Source organism: Strix uralensis, chromosome 11 (genome assembly GCF_047716275.1).
Source record: "Strix uralensis isolate ZFMK-TIS-50842 chromosome 11, bStrUra1, whole genome shotgun sequence".
Lineage (NCBI taxonomy): Eukaryota > Metazoa > Chordata > Aves > Strigiformes > Strigidae > Strix > Strix uralensis.
In genome coordinates this window covers 4312983-4331024 of record NC_133982.1, presented here as the reverse complement: position 1 = coordinate 4331024, position 18042 = coordinate 4312983, and the positions used below count along the sequence as shown (strand labels likewise).

Genomic DNA, 18042 nt, shown 5'->3' with positions numbered 1-18042 from the left:
CTGGGGCTGCTCAAGTCCTGACCACTTCATGAGATTCTGTACCTGAGTCTGTGAACGTTTCCAGAGGGCTGAAGAGCTTTTAAATATTGGTGTTGATGTCTTTTGCAGAAGGACAGTAGTAGCCACAGGTAAGGCCAGACTGAATGCAGTGAGACTGTGGGTGCTGGAGGCAAAAATGAAAAAATCTGCTGGCAGTGCAAGGAGGGAAGGCACTGAGCCTTAGTTCATGGTTTGGGGTTGACCCTCAGCGCTCAACGGTGTTTGTATTTCTTTCAGATCTCCCAGATACCCCTGTTGACCTAGTGATCAACTGCCTAGATTGTCATGAAAATGCCTTTTTGAGAGATCAGCCTTGGTACAAAGCAGTTGTGGACTGGGCCAACCAGAACCGGGCACCCGTCCTCAGCATAGACCCTCCGATAAACGAGATGGAGCAGGGCATCGACGCCAAGTGGTCGCTGGCCTTGGGCCTGCCCCTGCCCCTGGGCGAGAGGGCAGGGCGCGTGTATCTCTGTGACATTGGCATTCCCCAGAAGGTCTTTCAAGAAGTGGGAATAAACTACCACTCGCCCTTCGGCTGCAAATTCGTCATCCCCCTGCATTCCACTTAGAGCCCAGCCAGCCACACGGCTCTGAAGTGAGAGAAGAGAGGAGGAGGAGGTCTGTCAAATAAGCTGTCCAGTGGATCCTGACTAGTAAACTCGTGACGCCTTAAGGATGTGAAGTTCTGGAGAGTTTTCCTTCCAGAAGAAATATTGTGTATTTTAAAAAAAAAAAAAAAGGAATAATCATAAAATGAAACAAAAAAAGAAGGAAGCGGATGTTCCTGCAAAGATGTTTTCATTCTCTTGTGCCATTGTATGAAGGAACATGCAGGAAGATGGTGTCTGTCCCCGGCGAAGGTGGCCGCTGCTGTCCAGGCTCAGCCGGGAGGGTGTTTAATGAGGGGGTGTATGTGGTGGTACAGGTGACGGGTGGTGTGGAGATTTGAGATGTGTTTCTGTCCTGCTGGGCTGATGGACCCAGCAAGGGCGTCCTGGTGGGAACAGCACCCCTTGATTGTGTAGAAATACCTTCTGTTGCAGTTGTACCGGAAAGGAGGATTTGGTTTCGTTCTGTTCTTTTTGACTCCCCCTCCCCTGTTTTATGTTCCTGAAGGCAGGGGTAGCTCGCTCTCCCTCCTGGACCCTCCAGCCCCTCAAGGAGAGCGTTCCCTCTTTGGAAAGCTTGTGTCAGGAGCCAGAAGCTCTCAGGTCGCACATGCTCTGGGAACACTGATGTCCTCAGCTAGGCCTTACTTGCTTATATACTCTCTTGGCTTTTTGTTTGTTCACTTAGTGGGTGAAGCCCAGGTCTATGGGAGTGAGGCGTGTTTTGGAAAAAAACTTTTCCAGCATAGTTGTGCGTTTGGTTTTTGTTTTGTTTTTTTTTCTTTTCTGGCACAGTGAGTGGCTGAATCAGGGAAAGCATAGTGAAGCAGGGCAGTGTCACTCTGAGTTTGTTGCGTGCTGTGTGGTGCAGGTGATGTTTGGGTAAGTTCCCCCAATGCTTCCAGTATCCCTCCTACACTCAGTGTGGTTTGGGAAGTAGGTCATGGATCCATTTGTTCCCTTTGGGCTCAAAGCCTGCGTATAGGGTGGGCTCGTGTGCGTGCACCCACGTGCTGGGGACCAGCTTGAGGAAGGACTTGGGTCCTCGGCTCCCGTGGTCCCGTTTGCCTGCAGGAGATGGCGTGGTGAGAGCCGCTGCCCTCCTGGAGCGGTACGGCAGGAGGTTCTCCTCTGAATTACCGTAGGGGATCTGCCCCGGGTTGCTCTGCTAACTGCTCCTGTGCCGCATGCGCTCCCCATTTTCCTGCGTTCATTTTGTTGGCCCGATGGAGCCTTGGTGCAGTGCCTAGAGCAGGGACAAGCTGAGAAGCCATCAGCTGGCTGGCTTTGGGAAGCCATCGTGCTGGCTCTGTGCGTGCTTTCTGAAAGCTCAGTGCCCTGTAGCTGAGCCGGGGAAGCGCTGAGCCTGGAGCAGTGCCCGAGGTGCCGTAAGGGCGAGCTGTTCCCGTGGGGGAACCGGCAGATGCAAGGCACGGGCCCTGCTCTTGCAGAGGCACTCAGCTCCTTGCTTGCTCCCGATGCTGTGAGTGTGGGCAGTGCTTGAAACTCTGCTGCTCTTCTGGTACCTTGCCTGTCCCCAGAGCTCCTGCAGGTACCTGCACCTTGCACAGACCCTGTTCTGGCGTCTGGGAGAGCTTCGGACGGTGCCTTTGCTCCAGGGAAGCTGGATCCCTTCTGAGGCTGAAGCGTAGGGACACGAGGAAATGGGCACCTACTCTCGTAGCTGCTCTGTGGCTGGGCTCTGCTAAGCAGGTAGAGTCCCGCTTAACAAACCTGTTGACCCACTTGTGCTCCGAGGGGTGAGGATTTACAGATCAGGCGCTTGTCCTTCCCTTTCATCTGCTTAGAACAAAGGCCAAGAACAAAGTTGGAGGGAAGAGACTGCCCTGGTTGAAAAGAAGCAGTTGAGTAATTAATATTGCCTGAAAGTGTGGAGTGATGGGGGAAGACCCAGCCTAGGCCAGGAGGCTGGTGAGCGCTGGGCTTGCCCCTGCCTGAGGTCTCTTCCCCTGCCAGGCCGCCTGCTCCTTGCCGTATCTACCTCAGCAGGACAAAGGGCTCTGCCCCTCGCGGTGTCCGGACCCCTGGTTCCCCTGAGCTGCTTTCCCCGCTGAGGTTGGACCACTGAACTGCGTCTGCTGGCTCACGCTAAGCTCGCACGGAGGGGCTGGATGACTTGTCAGTTCTGTGATGGGGTGTAGCTCCGCCCTCGAGTGGTTCCTCTCCCGTGGAAAGGGCAAAGCAGAAGCACCTGTTCCTCAGGTGAGCTGTGTTTCAGCTAGAACTGTAGTGGTGTTTCACAAGCTGTGGTTCTGACTCGGCTGCACGGGGAAGGGATGGCAGTGGGGCTAGTTATTTCAAATACAAATGCGAGGCTTCCCTCTGCCTTGTTCCTTCAGCTGTTCCAGCTTCATCTAATCTTGAGCCAGGCAGAGGAGCAGTGGCTGGGTTAAAAAGGTGGATGGCTGTCCCTTGGTTGTTGCTGTGCAGTGTTAGCTTTAGTCCCCTTATTTTCACTTTCTTTGCTCAAGACTCTCTAAGAGAACTTGGTGTTTCAATCTCTGCTTTCCTTGAACCAGGCTGTAGGCTTTTCTTGCCTCTTCTGGGTTTGGCTATTAAACTGTAGATTGTAGGCACTAAGCAGTAACAGTGTAGAAATACTCAAGGCTTCAGCACAGGGTCCTTTTCTGCCTCTACGCTGCTGTGCCAGTGGCTGGTTACGTGCCCAGAAGGGCACTGAACCCCCTAAAGATGTTTTTGCTGGGATCAGGTCTGTACTTGCTGCTGCCCAGCCCCAGGAAGCACCGAGGCCCCAGGCATCGCCACCTGTGCAGCACTGAGTTCCCCGTGTTTAAACAACAAAAAAAAAATGGAGCCATGTTGCCCAACAAGAGGGTACAAACCCTCACGTAAGGAAAGGGATTCCCAGTCCCTGCCCGTGCAGTGTTTAGGGCACAGCAGGCAGCTTTGGGCTGTGTTTGGCACAGTTAAACTTTATGGTGTGCTCACTTTTTCTGGAGATGTAGATTTGAGTATTCGGCTGTACTTTCCCTCAGATACAAAGGGTTACTTGAGGAAGTACTGGCCTCACCCACAAAATGCATCTTTTGTGCAGGTGAGAGCTCTTCTGGAGCACTCAGAGACCCAGAAAGGGTCTGGGTCACTTCTGCCCCTTCCCCCACGTTGCCCGAGTTAATTCAAAGAATGCAACACTTTTTTTAGCTGTGTTTTGAGATTAGATAGTTTCTACCCACAACCTTAACCACCGTCGTAAGAACTGCCCACGAGTGCTGCTCTGGTCACTAACATGTGAAGATCACTGCACTATGTCACTGCTTGATATTCCATTTGTGACCTAATGTTTGTAACGACTAATTCCTGCCGCGACTGGGGGATGCCCTGAAATAAAGTGCAACTATTCATGTGTGCTATTTGCGTGCAGCTATTTATTTGTCTGCTGTCATTCTAGAGCCTGACACCACAGCTGGAACAAGCCTTCCTGCTGCTCTGTGCTGTTCGGAGGAGCAAGCACAGAGGCCAGGGAGAGTTCAGTCCACTCACCCTCACTTTTTGTCCTCCAGTGAATCAAAGATTCCTGTTAATTTTTCAGTCTCTCCATCTTCCTTTTCAGACAAAGCAAACTGGGGGAGCAAGAGAACCCTGCACCTGCCTACAAGGGAAGTATCAAACAATAAGAAACACTTTATTTTAACTTTACAACATATAAATAGACAAATCTGTGCTTTCCGACGTAGCTTTTCTTCCCCTCCCCTCCCCAGGGTCCTTGTCGCAGTGCCCCAGCCCCTCTGAACTCAGAGAAGAGCACGAGCGGGACCGAACCGATGGTGTATGGACAGAGCCGGCAGCGTCGCACCCTCCCCAGCCGTCATCTGCTCAGGTCCCGGCTGGCGCCTCGCCCGCACAGCAGCCTCTCCTCCGCAGAGAGGCCGGCAAAGAAGGGATGCAGGAGGGCTTCCGAGAACGTGATCCTCCGGGAAGGGTCGAATTCTAACATCCTCCTCATCAAGTCAAAGAGCTGTGCGTGCTCCAGCGAGTCGTGCAACATGTATGTCTGAAAGAGAAGGGCAGGGGGGACAGAGAGAGGGGTGTAGCGCTCTGCTGGGACAGGGACCCAACCCTAGGCCCCAGTTCTGTGACACAGCGAGGCAACCGCCATCTCCCATCCTGAAGCACAGCCTCCCTCCCCTTCCCTAGCACCTGTCCTGCTTCAGCCAGACCAATAAACTTCTGTTACTGCAGGTGAGAGTTTGGGGCTCTCTAGAAGCCAGTTGCTAAGGGCAATTCCCATCCTTAAGCCCCCCACCGCTGATCCGGGGAAGGGAACGGCACAGCGGTTCAGCCTCGCCACACAGCCCGCCCTGCCCCCGCCGCAGCACAGCGCCTACCCGCAGCGGCTTGCAGTTCTCTTGGACGTATCTGCCGTCGGACGTGTTCTCATCCCAGACCAAGTTCCCATTGTGGAAATATTTCTGCTTCCTGCAAAGGAAAGGTGGTGTTGGGTAAGGCTGCTGGTGGGACATGTACCTCCAGCACATCTCCCCTTGTTCTAGCCGTACAGGTGAGACCCAGTATCCTGAGCAACCAGCCACAAACAGCTGGCTGGACTGTCTTGAGTTTAAGAGGAAGTTCTTACCGAGTTTTGTGGATCATGTGAGATGGAATTGGCCCGAGGATTTTTTCCATCATGACAAGATGCTCACGATTCTCATGGGTCTGCACCGGAAAAGAGCAATGGTGTGTTAATTCAGAACCTGGGAGCTCTGATGACAAAAGTTTGCTATACGAGTACAGGGGTAGAACAGACAAGCCTCTGCCTGTCCACCTCTGCTTCCTCTCTTGATTTTTCTATTCTTCACAGGCACAGTGAGGAAACCAGAAGTGATCTGAACCTTATCCTTCCAGCAAGGCACAAGTCCTCAAACCGTGAGTTATCCCAGGCTTGTTTTCAAACTCAGCTCCTGATTTTTAGTGCCTGATCTGTATTTCACAGAATCATCAAGGTTGGAGAAGACCTTGAAGATCATCCAGTCCAACCATCAACCTAACAATGACAGTTCCCAACTCCACCCTATCCCTAAGCACTATGTTGACCCTACTCTTGAACACCTCCAGGGATGGGGACTCCACCACTGCCCTGGGCAGCCCATTCCAACGCCTGACTACCCGTTCTGTAAAGAAATGATTCCTAATAGCCAGTCTAAACCTTCCCTGGCACAACTTGAGGCCATTCCCTCTTGTCCTGTCGCTTGTTCCTTGGTTCAAGAGACTCATCCCCCCTCTCTGCACCCTCCTTTCAGGCAGTTGTAGAGGGCCATGAGGTCTCCCCTCAGCCTCCTCTTCTCCAGACTAAACCCCCCCAGTTCCCTCAGCCGCTCCCCATCAGACCTGTGCTCCAGACCCTGCACCAGCTCCGTTGCCCTTCTCTGGACACGCTCGAGTCATTCAATGGCCTTTTTGGAGTGAGGGGCCCAAAACTGAACCCAGTCATCGAGGTGCGGCCTCACCAGTGCCGAGTACAGGGGTGAGATCCCTTCCCTGTCCCTGCTGGCCACGCTATGGCTGATACAAGCCAGGATGCCATTGGCCTTCTTGGCCACCTGGGCACACTGCTGGCTCATGTTCAGCCGGCTGTCAATCACCACCCCCAGGTCCCTCTCTGACTGGCAGCTCTCCAGCCACTCCTCCCCAAGCCTGTAGCCCTGCTGGGGGTTGTTGTGACCCAAGTGCAGCACCCGGCATTTGGCCTTATTGAAACTCCTCCAGTTGGCCTCAGCCCATCGCTCCAGCCTGTCCAGGTCTCTCTGCAGAGCCTCCCTACCCTCGAGCAGATCAACACTCCCACCCAACTTGGTGTCATCTCCAAACTTACTGAGGGTGCACTCAATCCCCTCGTCTAGATCATCAATAAAGATGTTAAACAGGAGTGGCCCCAAAACCGAGCCCTGGGGGACACCACTTGTGACCGGCCGCCAACTGGATTTAACTCCATTCACCACAAAGCTCTGGGCCCGGCCATACAGCCAGTTTTTTACCCAGCAAAGTGTGTGCCCATCCATTTCCCTTCTCTTCACCTGTTTCAGCCCTTTTAGACATTACAGATTCTTAGGGTACAACGCCTCTTGCAAGAATCTTACCTGGAAGAGCGTGAAACCACGGTAATACTCAAACAGAATGCAGCCAGTACTCCAGACATCACATGGCTGTGCCCAGCCCAGCTCTGCAAAGAGAATCAATTTAATTTTGTGCTCTCAACAAGTCCCACCAGATTTCTACTAGTTCCTTGTTAAAACCGCAGGAATTACACGAAGACAGACCTAGAAGTTATCTGTGCACTTTTCTGGTGCTGCACGCTGGCAGGAGGACTGTTGGGTCTCTCCCAATACTTCTGTTTCAGCTTACACCGAGTCTATACTCCCCTGGAGCCAGTTTGCTTCCCCGAGAGCTGGAGCGCTCTCAAGCTGGTTTTCCTTTAGACAGCATCATCCTAGAGCATCCCTGGGACAACTGTTCTCCTCCACCCGTCCGAGAGTGCCAAAACCCCGGCAGTACTCACCCAGAATCACTTCTGGGGGACGGTAGTGCCGGGTAGCCACGATAGTGGTGTGGTGCTCGTGATCAAAGGTGGCGCTTCCAAAGTCTGCCACACGAATGCTCGTGTTCCGAATAGATTTCTCCTCACAGCTCTGCAAGCAAACAAGAAATCCTCGGTGCTTCTAATAGCTGGTTTGGGATTAACCTAGGCTTTGAGAGGAGCCCTCTGACCCCAGAACTGCCATGTCTGCACTACTGCTTGGAAGGATTATAACTGTGGAGCTCTGAGCTCTTTACACCTCAGATCAGTGTTAAGGAAAGCCACTGAACGCTCCACTTCATGGACTGGAGCCCCTGAAGCAGTCTTAAGGCTTTTAGAAAACATGGGAGAAAGAAGAGGCCCAACTTCCAGTTCGTTCCCACTAAACAGACTTTTAAAGCCCTGTGTACAGAACAGGGAAGATCTGATTTCTGCAGGGGGGGAAGGGCAGGCTATTCCTGATCTATTCACTCCTCTTTCACACATAACCCACCTTTTTCTCGTTGTACAGAGTGTCAAAATCTGAGTTGACAAACAAGATGTTTTCTGGCTTGAGGTCAGTGTGAGTCAGCTGGTTGTCATGTAAAACTGCACAGGTGGTGAAGAAGAGAGGGAAAAAAAAATATATGTAAGAAGCACACACTGAAGCACCCATATGACTCTGCCTATCCGAGCACTAAGCCAGCTCCTCCTCAGCTCCCTCCCAACCTGTTCCGGGAGCCATCGTCGCCTAGCAAGGCTGGCCCCGGGTGACTTACATCGCAAGGCATGGCAGAGCTGGTAGGCCATGTGCCGGATCTGAGGGAGAGGGTATGGCTGGAAGTTATTCTCCTTCAGGAACTCAAAAGTGTTCTTGCCCAGAAGCTCAAAGGCAATGCACATGTGGCCGTGGAAGTTGAACCAGTCTGACATCAGGACACACAAGCTGTGCAGAGAGAAAGACATGAGGATTAACTGTCATGCAGGGACTGGACAGAACAGTCATCCTCCCCGTTTCTGGCAACTTCAGAAGTGGTTGGTGAGCAAAAGCTCTGAGCCAGCTGATTCAGAAGCACAGTAATCCCCCTGTATACATCAGACACCTCCTCCCCACTTAACCACCTTTAGACAGAGATCCCCGACTCGCATGGGACAAGGCAGCAGGGGGTTGTTAGAAAAGTTTTGGTTAATTTTCACAGAATCACAGAACCATCTTGGTTGGAAAAGACCTTGAAGATCATCCAGTCCAACCATTGACCTAACATTGACAGTTCCCAACTACACCAGATCCCTCAGCGCTATGTCAACCCGACTCTTGAACACCTCCAGGGATGGGGACTCCACCACCTCCCTGGACAGCCCATTCCAACGCCTGACTACCCGTTCTGTAAAGAAATGCTTCCTAATATCTAGTCTAAACCTTCCCTGGCGCAACTTGAGGCCATTCCCTCTTGTCCTATCACTTATTACTTGGTTGAAGAGACTCATCCCCAGTTCTCTGCAACCTCCTTTCAGGTAGTTGGATTTTTCCTCACTATGACCTGGCATGTCAGTTGTTTTAAGTAAACAAGTGCTCAGTAGAACTAGAGACAGACTCTCCCAGAACACAGAAGAATGAGAGAGGTTTTCCCCCTGGCACAGGAGGCAAGTAACAGGTATTCCAGTCCTCAGCCCTGTGTTTCTTTGGCTGTTGCCCAAGCAGACTGTAAGGATGTGGTACTGACTACCCAGGAGCCTTGTAGGAACTTACAATTTGTTCTCCTTGTCCTTCTCTTTGATTTTTTTCAGGACGTTAATTTCCAGCCTGGCAGCTTCTCGGTACTTTCCAACATTTTTTATGATTTTCAGTGCCACTTGAGATTTGCCTCTGTAAGGGAAGAGACAAAAGGATGGAGTCAGAAAAAGCCTACATACACCTGTCCTCCATCCACAGCGAGAGGGCACACCCCAGTTACTCCAGTCATGTTTTCATCTGTTAAAAGGCTTTGTCATTTCTGGGTCCCAACAAAGCTCTTGAGGTCTGCCGAAGATTTACGCTGCTTGACTAGTAGTTAATTTGAAGCAAAAGGCTACTGCTGGGTAACACTCCAGAGAGCGCTGCGGCCAGCTCTGTGAGCATGGCATTTCCTGACACGGCAGGCTGTAAGGTCACTGGGCCTCCAGCAGCCACCTCCCCTTTCCTACCATGCCAGAGAGATTTCTGAGGAGGCAGGACAGCCCAGCGGCTCCTATACTGAGCTGACCCCACAGCTCTGAGCCAGACAAAAGGTCAGGAGGAGACAGGGGTCAAGTGTAATCGCAGGAGATGTTTTAAAAAAAAAAAAAAGTACCCTGGCAGCTTAAGAGGTCGCTTTTCCCCAGCTGCCTGGCCCGTATCTCAGCTGGAGCTCACTGCAGAACAGCATGTGCCAAAGCCCTCGGACACTGAACACACTCCCCTGCTTCCCTTAACACACTGGCCTGCAAGCTCAGGGGGCTGAGCTACAAACCCATCTCCTTTCCACTTGCTGTTAGAAATAACTTCTACCATAGCGACAAGTGGAGGGTGACAGGAGTTTGGTCCAGTGGAGCCCCAGGCCCGGGCAAAACTGGCGGCGTTAATCCTGCCACGCTTGTGAGCACCTGGGCTTGATGCACGAGGGACAGGCGTGTTATCCGGAAAGGAAAGGTGCCCACCTGGCATGGTCCACGCACTCCACCACTTTGCCAAAAGTGCCTTCGCCAAGGCTGCCGACAATTTCATCTAGGAGAGAAAACAGGAGTGGACGTGAACTTCAGAGCCTTGGCGAGAGCTGAGGTCCTGCAATTTCACAGCAATAAAATGTCAAAGCAAAAAATGTCTCTCACTGCTACACTCTTAAACTCAAGTGTCTATTGTCTGCCTCAGGCAATTTACTGGTCAGTCCATTTATAAGCAATAAAACACTAGAGACCCCTCCAGTACAATACGAGAGATCTCGTCTAACATGGGGATAGAAAGTAGAGAGGTAAAGTTTTACGAAAGGTGGCTGTACATCGCTCTTGAAGCCAATCGCCGATCCTGCACACCAGGTGGCCTTCCTTGTCATCTTCCACGCTCCTGCTGCGCTTACTGCTCTGTTGGCTTCTCTGTACACACCGCCCCCCGAAACGGCATACGACCCAGCGCGCACAGCGGGCAGTTCCGAGCGGCAGGATTGTGGTGTCATTCAAAGGTGGAGATGACGGTGCGTCGGTGGTTGGATTTTCCAGATCCCAGCATTTCATAAGGCACACAGCATATATAACGATAGGGATATTGCAAGGGACACGTCAAGACACAAACTAACTTCAAAACAGAAAAGTAATCAACAGCTACAGGTATGTAAGAAAACTCTCATTAGCTACGGCCTCTGGTGCCACCGCCTCTTAGGCAGGAAAATGCCCCCCTCTTCTCTGAAGGGAAGCAGCAGCTGGGAAGCTCCAGTGTGAAGGTGGCTTGGCTTGGCACCACCATTCCCCACAGAGGAGCAGCTTCCTCCGCAGCGCCGGAGGACGCTGCCAGAGGCACAAGAAGAAGGAGGGCTTTGCCAGAAGAACGTCATTTTCTCCGCTGGCAAACGTGACGAAGGGTACACAAGCTGTCAGTTTGGACAAGCTGTCCAGTAGAAGCCAGAGTAGCAGTTCTCCCTCTGCGTGCTCTTTTGTACCTCGCTTAATAGAGCGCCAGCTGCCCAGAGCCGTGTCCTGCCCCGGCTACGAACCAGCCCTTCCCTTCGTGACCAAACCAACTACCACGCTGATCCTAAATCCGTACACCCGACTGGCTGCACACAGACCTGGTGTTGCACATCGGCCTTAGGCTGCAATTTTAAGCCTGGGAGAACTTTAGGAACAGGACAGCGAGATTAATCCCCAGGGAGCATTTCACTCCCCTTCAGGCATCCACTAAAGGTAGGAGGTCAAGTTCACCCCTGCTACTGCTAGCTTCTACTGGAAAACCAGCCGAACGTTCCTGGAAGGACCCAGGGTCCACAAAGCAAGCTGCCCTAATTCCTGATCTTTTTCTGTTCGGCCTTAAATAGAGTTACAATCTCTACAACCAGAGAAATTAATACAAAACTCTACATTTCCACGCCCGAGCTTCTGTCAGGCTTCTCTTCTGTGCCCCTCGCCCCCCAGCTAGTCCAAAATAATGAGCTACCATCAAACCCCAAAAGGTCAGCTGAAACGGAGGAGAAGGTAGAGAGGACAGTTAAGAGAGCTGTGAGACTTCAAAGGATTTAGATCACACCAGCCCAAACCTGCACACTGTTATCATCGCTCGCACGCACGCACGCACACCGCACTGGAGCGTTTTCATCATAACCCTGGCTCTTTCTAAAACTAAAATTAAAAAGTCAACTGGAAAGAAAGAAAAGGAGGAAAGCAACAGACCCAGCCATGCAGACATCCACTGTAACTGCAGGGATCAGGACTCGGTCTTTTAGTTGTAATAACATTTAAAAGCAACAAACGTGTGAAAGTTGGAAACGTTCCTTACAGAAGCAGTGAAGCAGAGACATCTGGTCTGATACCTCACAACACTTCCAGGGTGTTCCCTGTCCTCCCCACCAAATATTCCCTGTTAATCCCCGAAAGGAATACTACATTTCAGGGTGGAAAACGGGCAAGTCTTCAGCTTCACTGAAGTCCAAGGCCACTTGTGTGGAAATAGGCAAAGAGGAGACGTGCATATCCTCCGAAGGTGGAAGCCCTTCTCTAAGTACAGCGGGACAGGGGTTAATAACCACGGGGCTAACAGCTCAGGAGAACCAGGCTGATTGATCCCATCTGGTCGGGGATCCTGGCACAAAGTCAAATCGACGTGCCTTCGCAGGAGTGCTCCGGACCACCGCGGCATGCCGGAGCCCCCCGGGGAAGCAGAACCGAAGCCCTGGCCGCGTATAAACCTGAACAATGACCGAGCCCCAGCAGCCAGGCTGGCCTGAGGCCAAGGCTCGCCCTTGTTAGCCTGTCGTGTGCGCCATTTGAAGCCTTCCCTGATCCCCTCCCCGCCTGTAAAGAATACAGCTTAGTTTCCTCACGTATTAAGGCTACAGGGGCTGGACTAGTAAAAACCAATAGCTACAAACGCTTCCCGCTTAACAAGACACAGGTTTTGGACTATATGTTCCACGTAATGAAAACAAACACAAAAAAATGGGATTAGAGGTACTCACCCAGAGTGTTCAGAGCTGAAAGGAGGTAAGAACAGTTAAAACCCTGAGCAATCCTGAGCTCGTTCTGGATGCTACTCACCGAGGAGGCACTGCTACAAGACCTGGTCCTGCGTTTCCGGCAGTGATGCTGATGCTTCTTGGGACGGTGCTGCTCTCTGCCTCTGGATCGCCGCCAGTTTCGCGAGCGGGTCGAGTAATAGTCCTCTCCAAAAGACGGGCTTCGGTCTTCAAATCTGTAGGCGTCGCTGTCCCGCCTGTATCTCCTGTGATAAGGCATCCTGTCATGGCTGCAGCACAAACAAGAATGCATTTATAAACCTGGAAAAAAGGCAGAGGCCGGCTGAAACAAAGTGCTCTTGCTCCCACTCCCTGGTGGCAGGGAAACAACAGCAAGAGTCCTAGCTTCAAACCAGCCCTCCGCTGCGGCTCAGATGCTGACCATTTCTCAGATAAAAAATGAGAAAGTTTGCAAGAGAAAATGGTGTGGCACTCCCACATTTCAAGGAGCTGGGGGGAAACCACCCACTTAGAGCTCCATCTGAGCTGCCTACCTCATCTGAGCCACCTCCGCCACCATACGCAAGTGTTTTTCTAACATCGTTTCTCCTCCCCCGGGAAGGTCTCTCATTAGTTCCTAAACGAGAATTGAAGCCAGCAGCGGTGCTCCAGTCATCACCCCAGGGGGGACTGGCGTCCCCTAAACACCAAACCTTCGGTGTACACACGCACACCGGCTCAGCAGATCATTAGCAAGAGCCAGAAGGAAAATCTGGTCTCCAATTTGGTCACCTCTCCTGAACTGGACAGCAAAAACGGTATGACTTAGCAGTGGTCTGCTTCTGCCCCCCACAAGCACGACTGTCTTCTCCATCCCAGCCGCTGCAACTGTTCTAATAAAACAGCTTCCACTAGAAGTCTTGCTTCACATGTCATCGAGTGAAAAGCCATGGGTTTTTAGGTAGAAAATGTTGCAACTCAGAAATAAGAATAGCGTGTTGGCTTTCCAACGATAAACAGCAGTATTCTGGGCACACGCCAGGCCAGGTCAATGCTGTCACCTAGTCAACAGCAACAGCAATGGCTTCGCCAACTGAGACCTCGCTACAGCGTCTCCTGTCCAGGACAGGAACTCTTGTTGTTCACACCTCTCTGCTTTGGCAACAATTAGGTCTCTTGCTGACAGCTTAACGGGACGCAGGTATGCATGTGGGGGTTCATCTCATCTTGGATCAAGAATAAAATTTCAAACTGCCTGCCAAGACAGCGGCAGCTCTAGGTCACTGCTGAACTATCCAAAACACCAAAAAACCCCACAGCTCCGTTCCAACACCGATACTCCAGCCACACCTTTGTGAAACTTCAGTGCGTACTTTTAAGATATAGAGGAATCAGAAATAACAACCTGAGGAGACCAGCAAACCTGTGAGAGGCTCAGAGTCTGACACTAAAGAGGCAAGAAGATTTTCACCTAGCAGAAGCCTGTTTTCATCCAAATCTGTCCTGCATAACCCGTCAGATGAAAAAATGGAAAAACCCATTGGGGACATCAGCTGTATTTCACAATCCGCTTCCTTCAAGTAAACAAAAGCCAGGCTTGGAAGAGAAATTAATCTGTAGAACACCTCAGGAAATTAAAGATGAACTCAGCTCCCTTCTGGCTGCACCTGCCCTGTGTGACTGCTGGCTGAGCCAGCGGAACCGCCGCAGCTCGGGTACCACCGAGCAGCGAGAACCACCGGCCTATTTCGGTCGCACACCCCGACGTGTCAGCACACAGCTCCCGCCTCTATTCCAGAGCCCTCGCCGGAGCTCCCGTTATCAATCAGAGGCCTCATCCACCCCGCTTCCAGCACCTAATTGTCCCATGTGGAAATGCTGAACAAAGAGAGGATCAAAGGTAAAATCGAGAGCCAGAGCAGGAAAGATCGGTTAGCGATGCTCAGGTCCTTTCTGACAGCGTAGGTGAGGGAAAAGTATTGTTACTTTAAATCTGATTGGTAATACTTTCAGAAGGAAACGGGTTGTCAGGAGAGAAGGATTTCAATGCCTCCACAGCGTTAGACCTGGGAAAGATGATTCCAGGGCAAGCTGTTCTCCCTCGTTAATATTAAAGACGGTCACTTTGGGAAGAACTTTTGGCGAGATGCAGAAGTGTGTAAGGGGAGGCACACGCGGTTAAGCCCTTTAGTTCCATCGCTGGGATTTACAGGTTTAAAGCTGATCGGCAGTCAGAAAATGAAAGCTGCCACCGCTCAGCGCTCACTCTGAAACACGATCGGCATCGAGGACCGGAGTTTATCCGATGGCCGCTGCCCAAACCCCCCCCCTCACCTTCTCGATCGCGACCTGCGGGCCAGATCCCTCCGGGGTGGGTATCGCAGCCTCCCCTCGTAGTCTCTGCTCCGAGACCTCTTCCTCTTCCACCGGTGGCCCAGGTAGCTCTCCTGCTCCGGGGACCGGTACCTCTTGCAGTGATGCATCTGAGGAGACACCAGGTTTCCGACTCGCCAACCCCTCGGGCGCTCCCCGGGGGAGGACGGAGGGAGGGAAGGGCCGTCCCACCCCCCGCTGAGGCCACCCCGAAGGGCGCAGGGAGGCGCAACGTTCCCGGTTATTTCCCCGCTGCCCCCTACCACAACCCGCGTACAAACCGGTTTCCCCGGCCCGCGAGAACCGTTTGGCAGCGGGGGGTGCCCGCGGGACGGAACCGCCGAGCGCACCGGGCCTGCCCGCACCAGGACGCCGCTCCCGCCCTCGCGCCTCCCCCGGGGCGCTGCGGCCGGGCCCGAGGACCGATGGCCGCCCCGCCGAGGGTCGCCACCCCCGCTCCGCGCCCCCCGCGCCGGCCCCGCTGGCTCACCGCCCTTCCGCGGCCCTCCGCGCCGGACTCCGCGGCTGCGGCCCGGCCCGGCCCGGCCCCCCCGGCCCAGCAGCGCCGCCGCTCCCGCGCCCGCTTCCGCTTCCGGCGCCGCCCGCCCCGCCCCGCCCCGCGCGCCCACAGCGGCTCCGCCCCGGCCGCTCCCGCCGCCGCTCGGTGCCCCGGAGGGCGCCGTTAACCCCTGCAGCGCTCGGAACGGGCCTGCGCGGGGGGCGGGCAGCTGGGCTCTGCCTCGGCATGGCGCGGCCTTCCTCACCATGGCCTTCCTCACCGCGGCCTTCCTCACCGCGGCCTTCCTCACCATGGCCTTCCTTACCACAGTCTACCTCACCACAGCCTTCCTCACCATGGTCTGCGTTGCCACGGCCTTCCTCACCACAGCCTTCCTCACCATGGTCTGCCTCACCATGGCCTTCCTCACCACAGCCTTCCTCACCACAGCCTTCCTCACCATGGCCTTCCTCACCATGGCCTTCCTCACCATAGCCTTCCTCACCACAGCCTTCCTCACCACAGTCTGCCTCACCATGGCCTTCCTCACCATGGCCTTCCTCACCACAGTCTACCTCATCACAGCCTTCCTCACCACGGTCTGCCTCGCCACGGCCTTCCTCACCATGGCCTTCCTCACCACAGCCTTCTTCACCACAGCCTTCCTCACCACAGTCTGCCTCACCATGGCCTTCCTCACCATGGTCTCCCTCACCATGGCCTTCCTCACCATGGTCTGCCCCACCATGGCCTTCCTCACCACAGCCTTCCTCACCATGGTCTGCCCCACCATGGCCTTCCTCACCACAGCCTTCCTCACCACGGTCTGCCTCACCATGGCCTTCCTCACCATGGTCTCCCTCACCATGGCCTTCCTCACCATGACCTTCCTCACTGCAGCCTTCCTCACCACAGCTTCCTCACCATGGTCTGCCTCACCATGGCCTTTCCTTGCCATGGGTTCCTCGCCATGGTCTTTCTCACCGTGGCCATCCTTACCACAGACTTCCTCACCACAGCTTTCCTCACCATGGTCCTCCTCACCATGGCCACCCTTACCACAGTCACCCTTACCACAGTCATCCTTACCACAGCCTTCGTCACCCTGCCATCCTCATCCTCGACATGACCTTCCCCTCCATGGCCTTCCTCACCACTGGGCCTTCCTCACTACAGCTATCCTCACCATGGTGATCCTCACCCTGGCCTTCCTCCATAGCAATCGTCACCATGACAACCCTCTCTATGGCCTTCCTCACCATGACAGTCCCCACCATGACGACCCTCGCCGCGGTCTGCACCACTGCGCCCCATGCACCTTCTCTTCCCACGGGCCCTGCAGAGATTCTCCTTCCTCCAAACAGGGCTGAGAGCCACCGTTGTCCCCATGGGGACCTGCCCTTGGGGCTGGAGATGGGTCATGGCCAGAGGGGTGAGGTTGTGTCCAGTTAATCTGCACGGAGAGAGGGCCTCACTCCTCTTTATTTACTAATTAGCACCACACAAGGGTGACACGAGTGGGGCTTTGCTCCCTCCTGCCCTACGAGTAGGTGACCATCCCCACCCAGGCCACCACTCCGTAGGACAGTTCTTGCTCCTAAAGATGGACCATGGACGCTGCTGGCCCGCGGCCCAGCCAAGCGAAGAGCACCGGAATAGGAAAAAGCTTCAATTACTTCACGTGTGCCATCATGCTTGACCCCTTTATTTATTTATTGACCACTCATTTGGGCCGGCAACTAATTAAAAATGCTGATGGACACCTTTAGCACCGGCGCAGGGAGGGTTGGGGCAATATCGACGAGTCGTTGCGGTTCTTCTTCCTGAGGAGCAGAGCAGGGTGTGCCCCAGCCTGTGGGGATGGGGATGGGGATGATGATGGTCTTCACTGCTGTGGGACTGGGTGGAAGGGGTGGGCTGGTGATGGTGGGTTTGAAGGGGCTGTAGATACCACCACCATGGTGGCCACGGGGCCAGTCTCCCAGTTGGGTGATCTTCCCACCCATCTCCTCCCACAGCCAGGGTTTCAGGCCCTCAGGGCTCACTCCAGGTGCGGACACCAAGCGGGTGTCTGGTGGACGTAGCAGAGAAAGGTTCCTCTTCTCTCCCTGAGGCTGAAGCCATCTCAGATGGGCTCGTTCCCCTCCAGAGCTGTTCAGAAGGGGGTTGTGCTGACCACCACCAATCTCCAGTCCTGGAGATGGAGCCCAGACTTCCCCCGTGACACTATGTGGGCTGAGACTTCACCTCTCCCAGGCTTGGAGATCCCCCTTGGCTCGCTCCTGTGAGTTCCACCCGTGGGCTGCGGACAGGATCAGGATCTGAGGGCATCGGGCTGGACCCGGTGCCACCGCGCCGACTCCAGCTGTCCCCGGCTGCACATCTCCCTCCAGTGCAGCAGCCCGGCCCCAGGGGCGCGGGGACCCACCTGCACGCGTCCCAGCGGGGAGCTGCGGGTGTAGATGTGAGCCTGTGGTGGGAGAGGGGCAGAAGCAGTGTGGGATATGGTTGATGGCCTTCAAGCAGAGCTGGAAACACCCGTTGCCCTGAGAAGACCAATCCCACCCCAGCAACCTCCCGCGGGCTCCATAGCTCCTTTGGGCTCATCTGTAGCCCTCCCACAAGTGGGGGCTGAGACTCCCGGTTGCAGCAGAGGCTCCTGAGCATTCAGGCCACCTTCTTGGCCATGGTCACCTCCGTCCTGCTCACCTGCATGACGGTGAACTCCAAGGACAACTCCTGCTGCTGGATGTCCCCAGCGGGGAGGTTGAAGAGGAAGGGCGTGTTCCAGATGGGGTTGTAGCCGGTGAT

The 18042-nt window shown here is 54.0% G+C and overlaps 2 protein-coding genes and 1 long non-coding RNA gene across 5 annotated transcripts in view; 2 read left to right on the top strand and 1 right to left on the bottom strand.

Moving 5' to 3' along the window:
- The window catches only part of EDC3 (enhancer of mRNA decapping 3), a 28118-nt gene extending 24076 nt beyond the window's left edge, over positions 1 to 4042 (top strand). For all 3 annotated transcript variants that reach the window (XM_074880465.1, XM_074880464.1, XM_074880466.1), the window contains exon 7: positions 277 to 4042. In XM_074880465.1, coding sequence (XP_074736566.1) covers positions 277 to 611 — 335 coding nt within the window. In that variant the 3' untranslated portion in view covers positions 612 to 4042. The remainder of the gene's footprint in view (positions 1 to 276) is intronic.
- Positions 4043 to 4293: 251 nt separating this feature from the next.
- Positions 4294 to 15320, bottom strand: CLK3 (CDC like kinase 3). The gene is made up of 13 exons (XM_074880467.1): positions 15223 to 15320; positions 14694 to 14842; positions 12442 to 12649; positions 10197 to 10290; positions 9859 to 9925; positions 8933 to 9049; positions 7962 to 8128; positions 7697 to 7791; positions 7186 to 7315; positions 6767 to 6849; positions 5266 to 5345; positions 5018 to 5108; positions 4294 to 4683 (listed from the first exon to the last, which is right to left on the bottom strand). The coding sequence occupies exons 2-13, from the start codon at positions 14840 to 14842 to the stop codon at positions 4498 to 4500; spliced, it is 1467 nt and encodes a 488-aa protein (XP_074736568.1). The 5' UTR covers positions 15223 to 15320; the 3' UTR covers positions 4294 to 4497.
- On the top strand, positions 5008 to 9086 carry LOC141948250 (uncharacterized). The gene is made up of 3 exons (XR_012630402.1): positions 5008 to 5131; positions 5491 to 5555; positions 8971 to 9086. It is a non-coding gene; the product is annotated as an uncharacterized LOC141948250 (long non-coding RNA).
- Positions 15321 to 18042: the final 2722 nt, after the last annotated feature.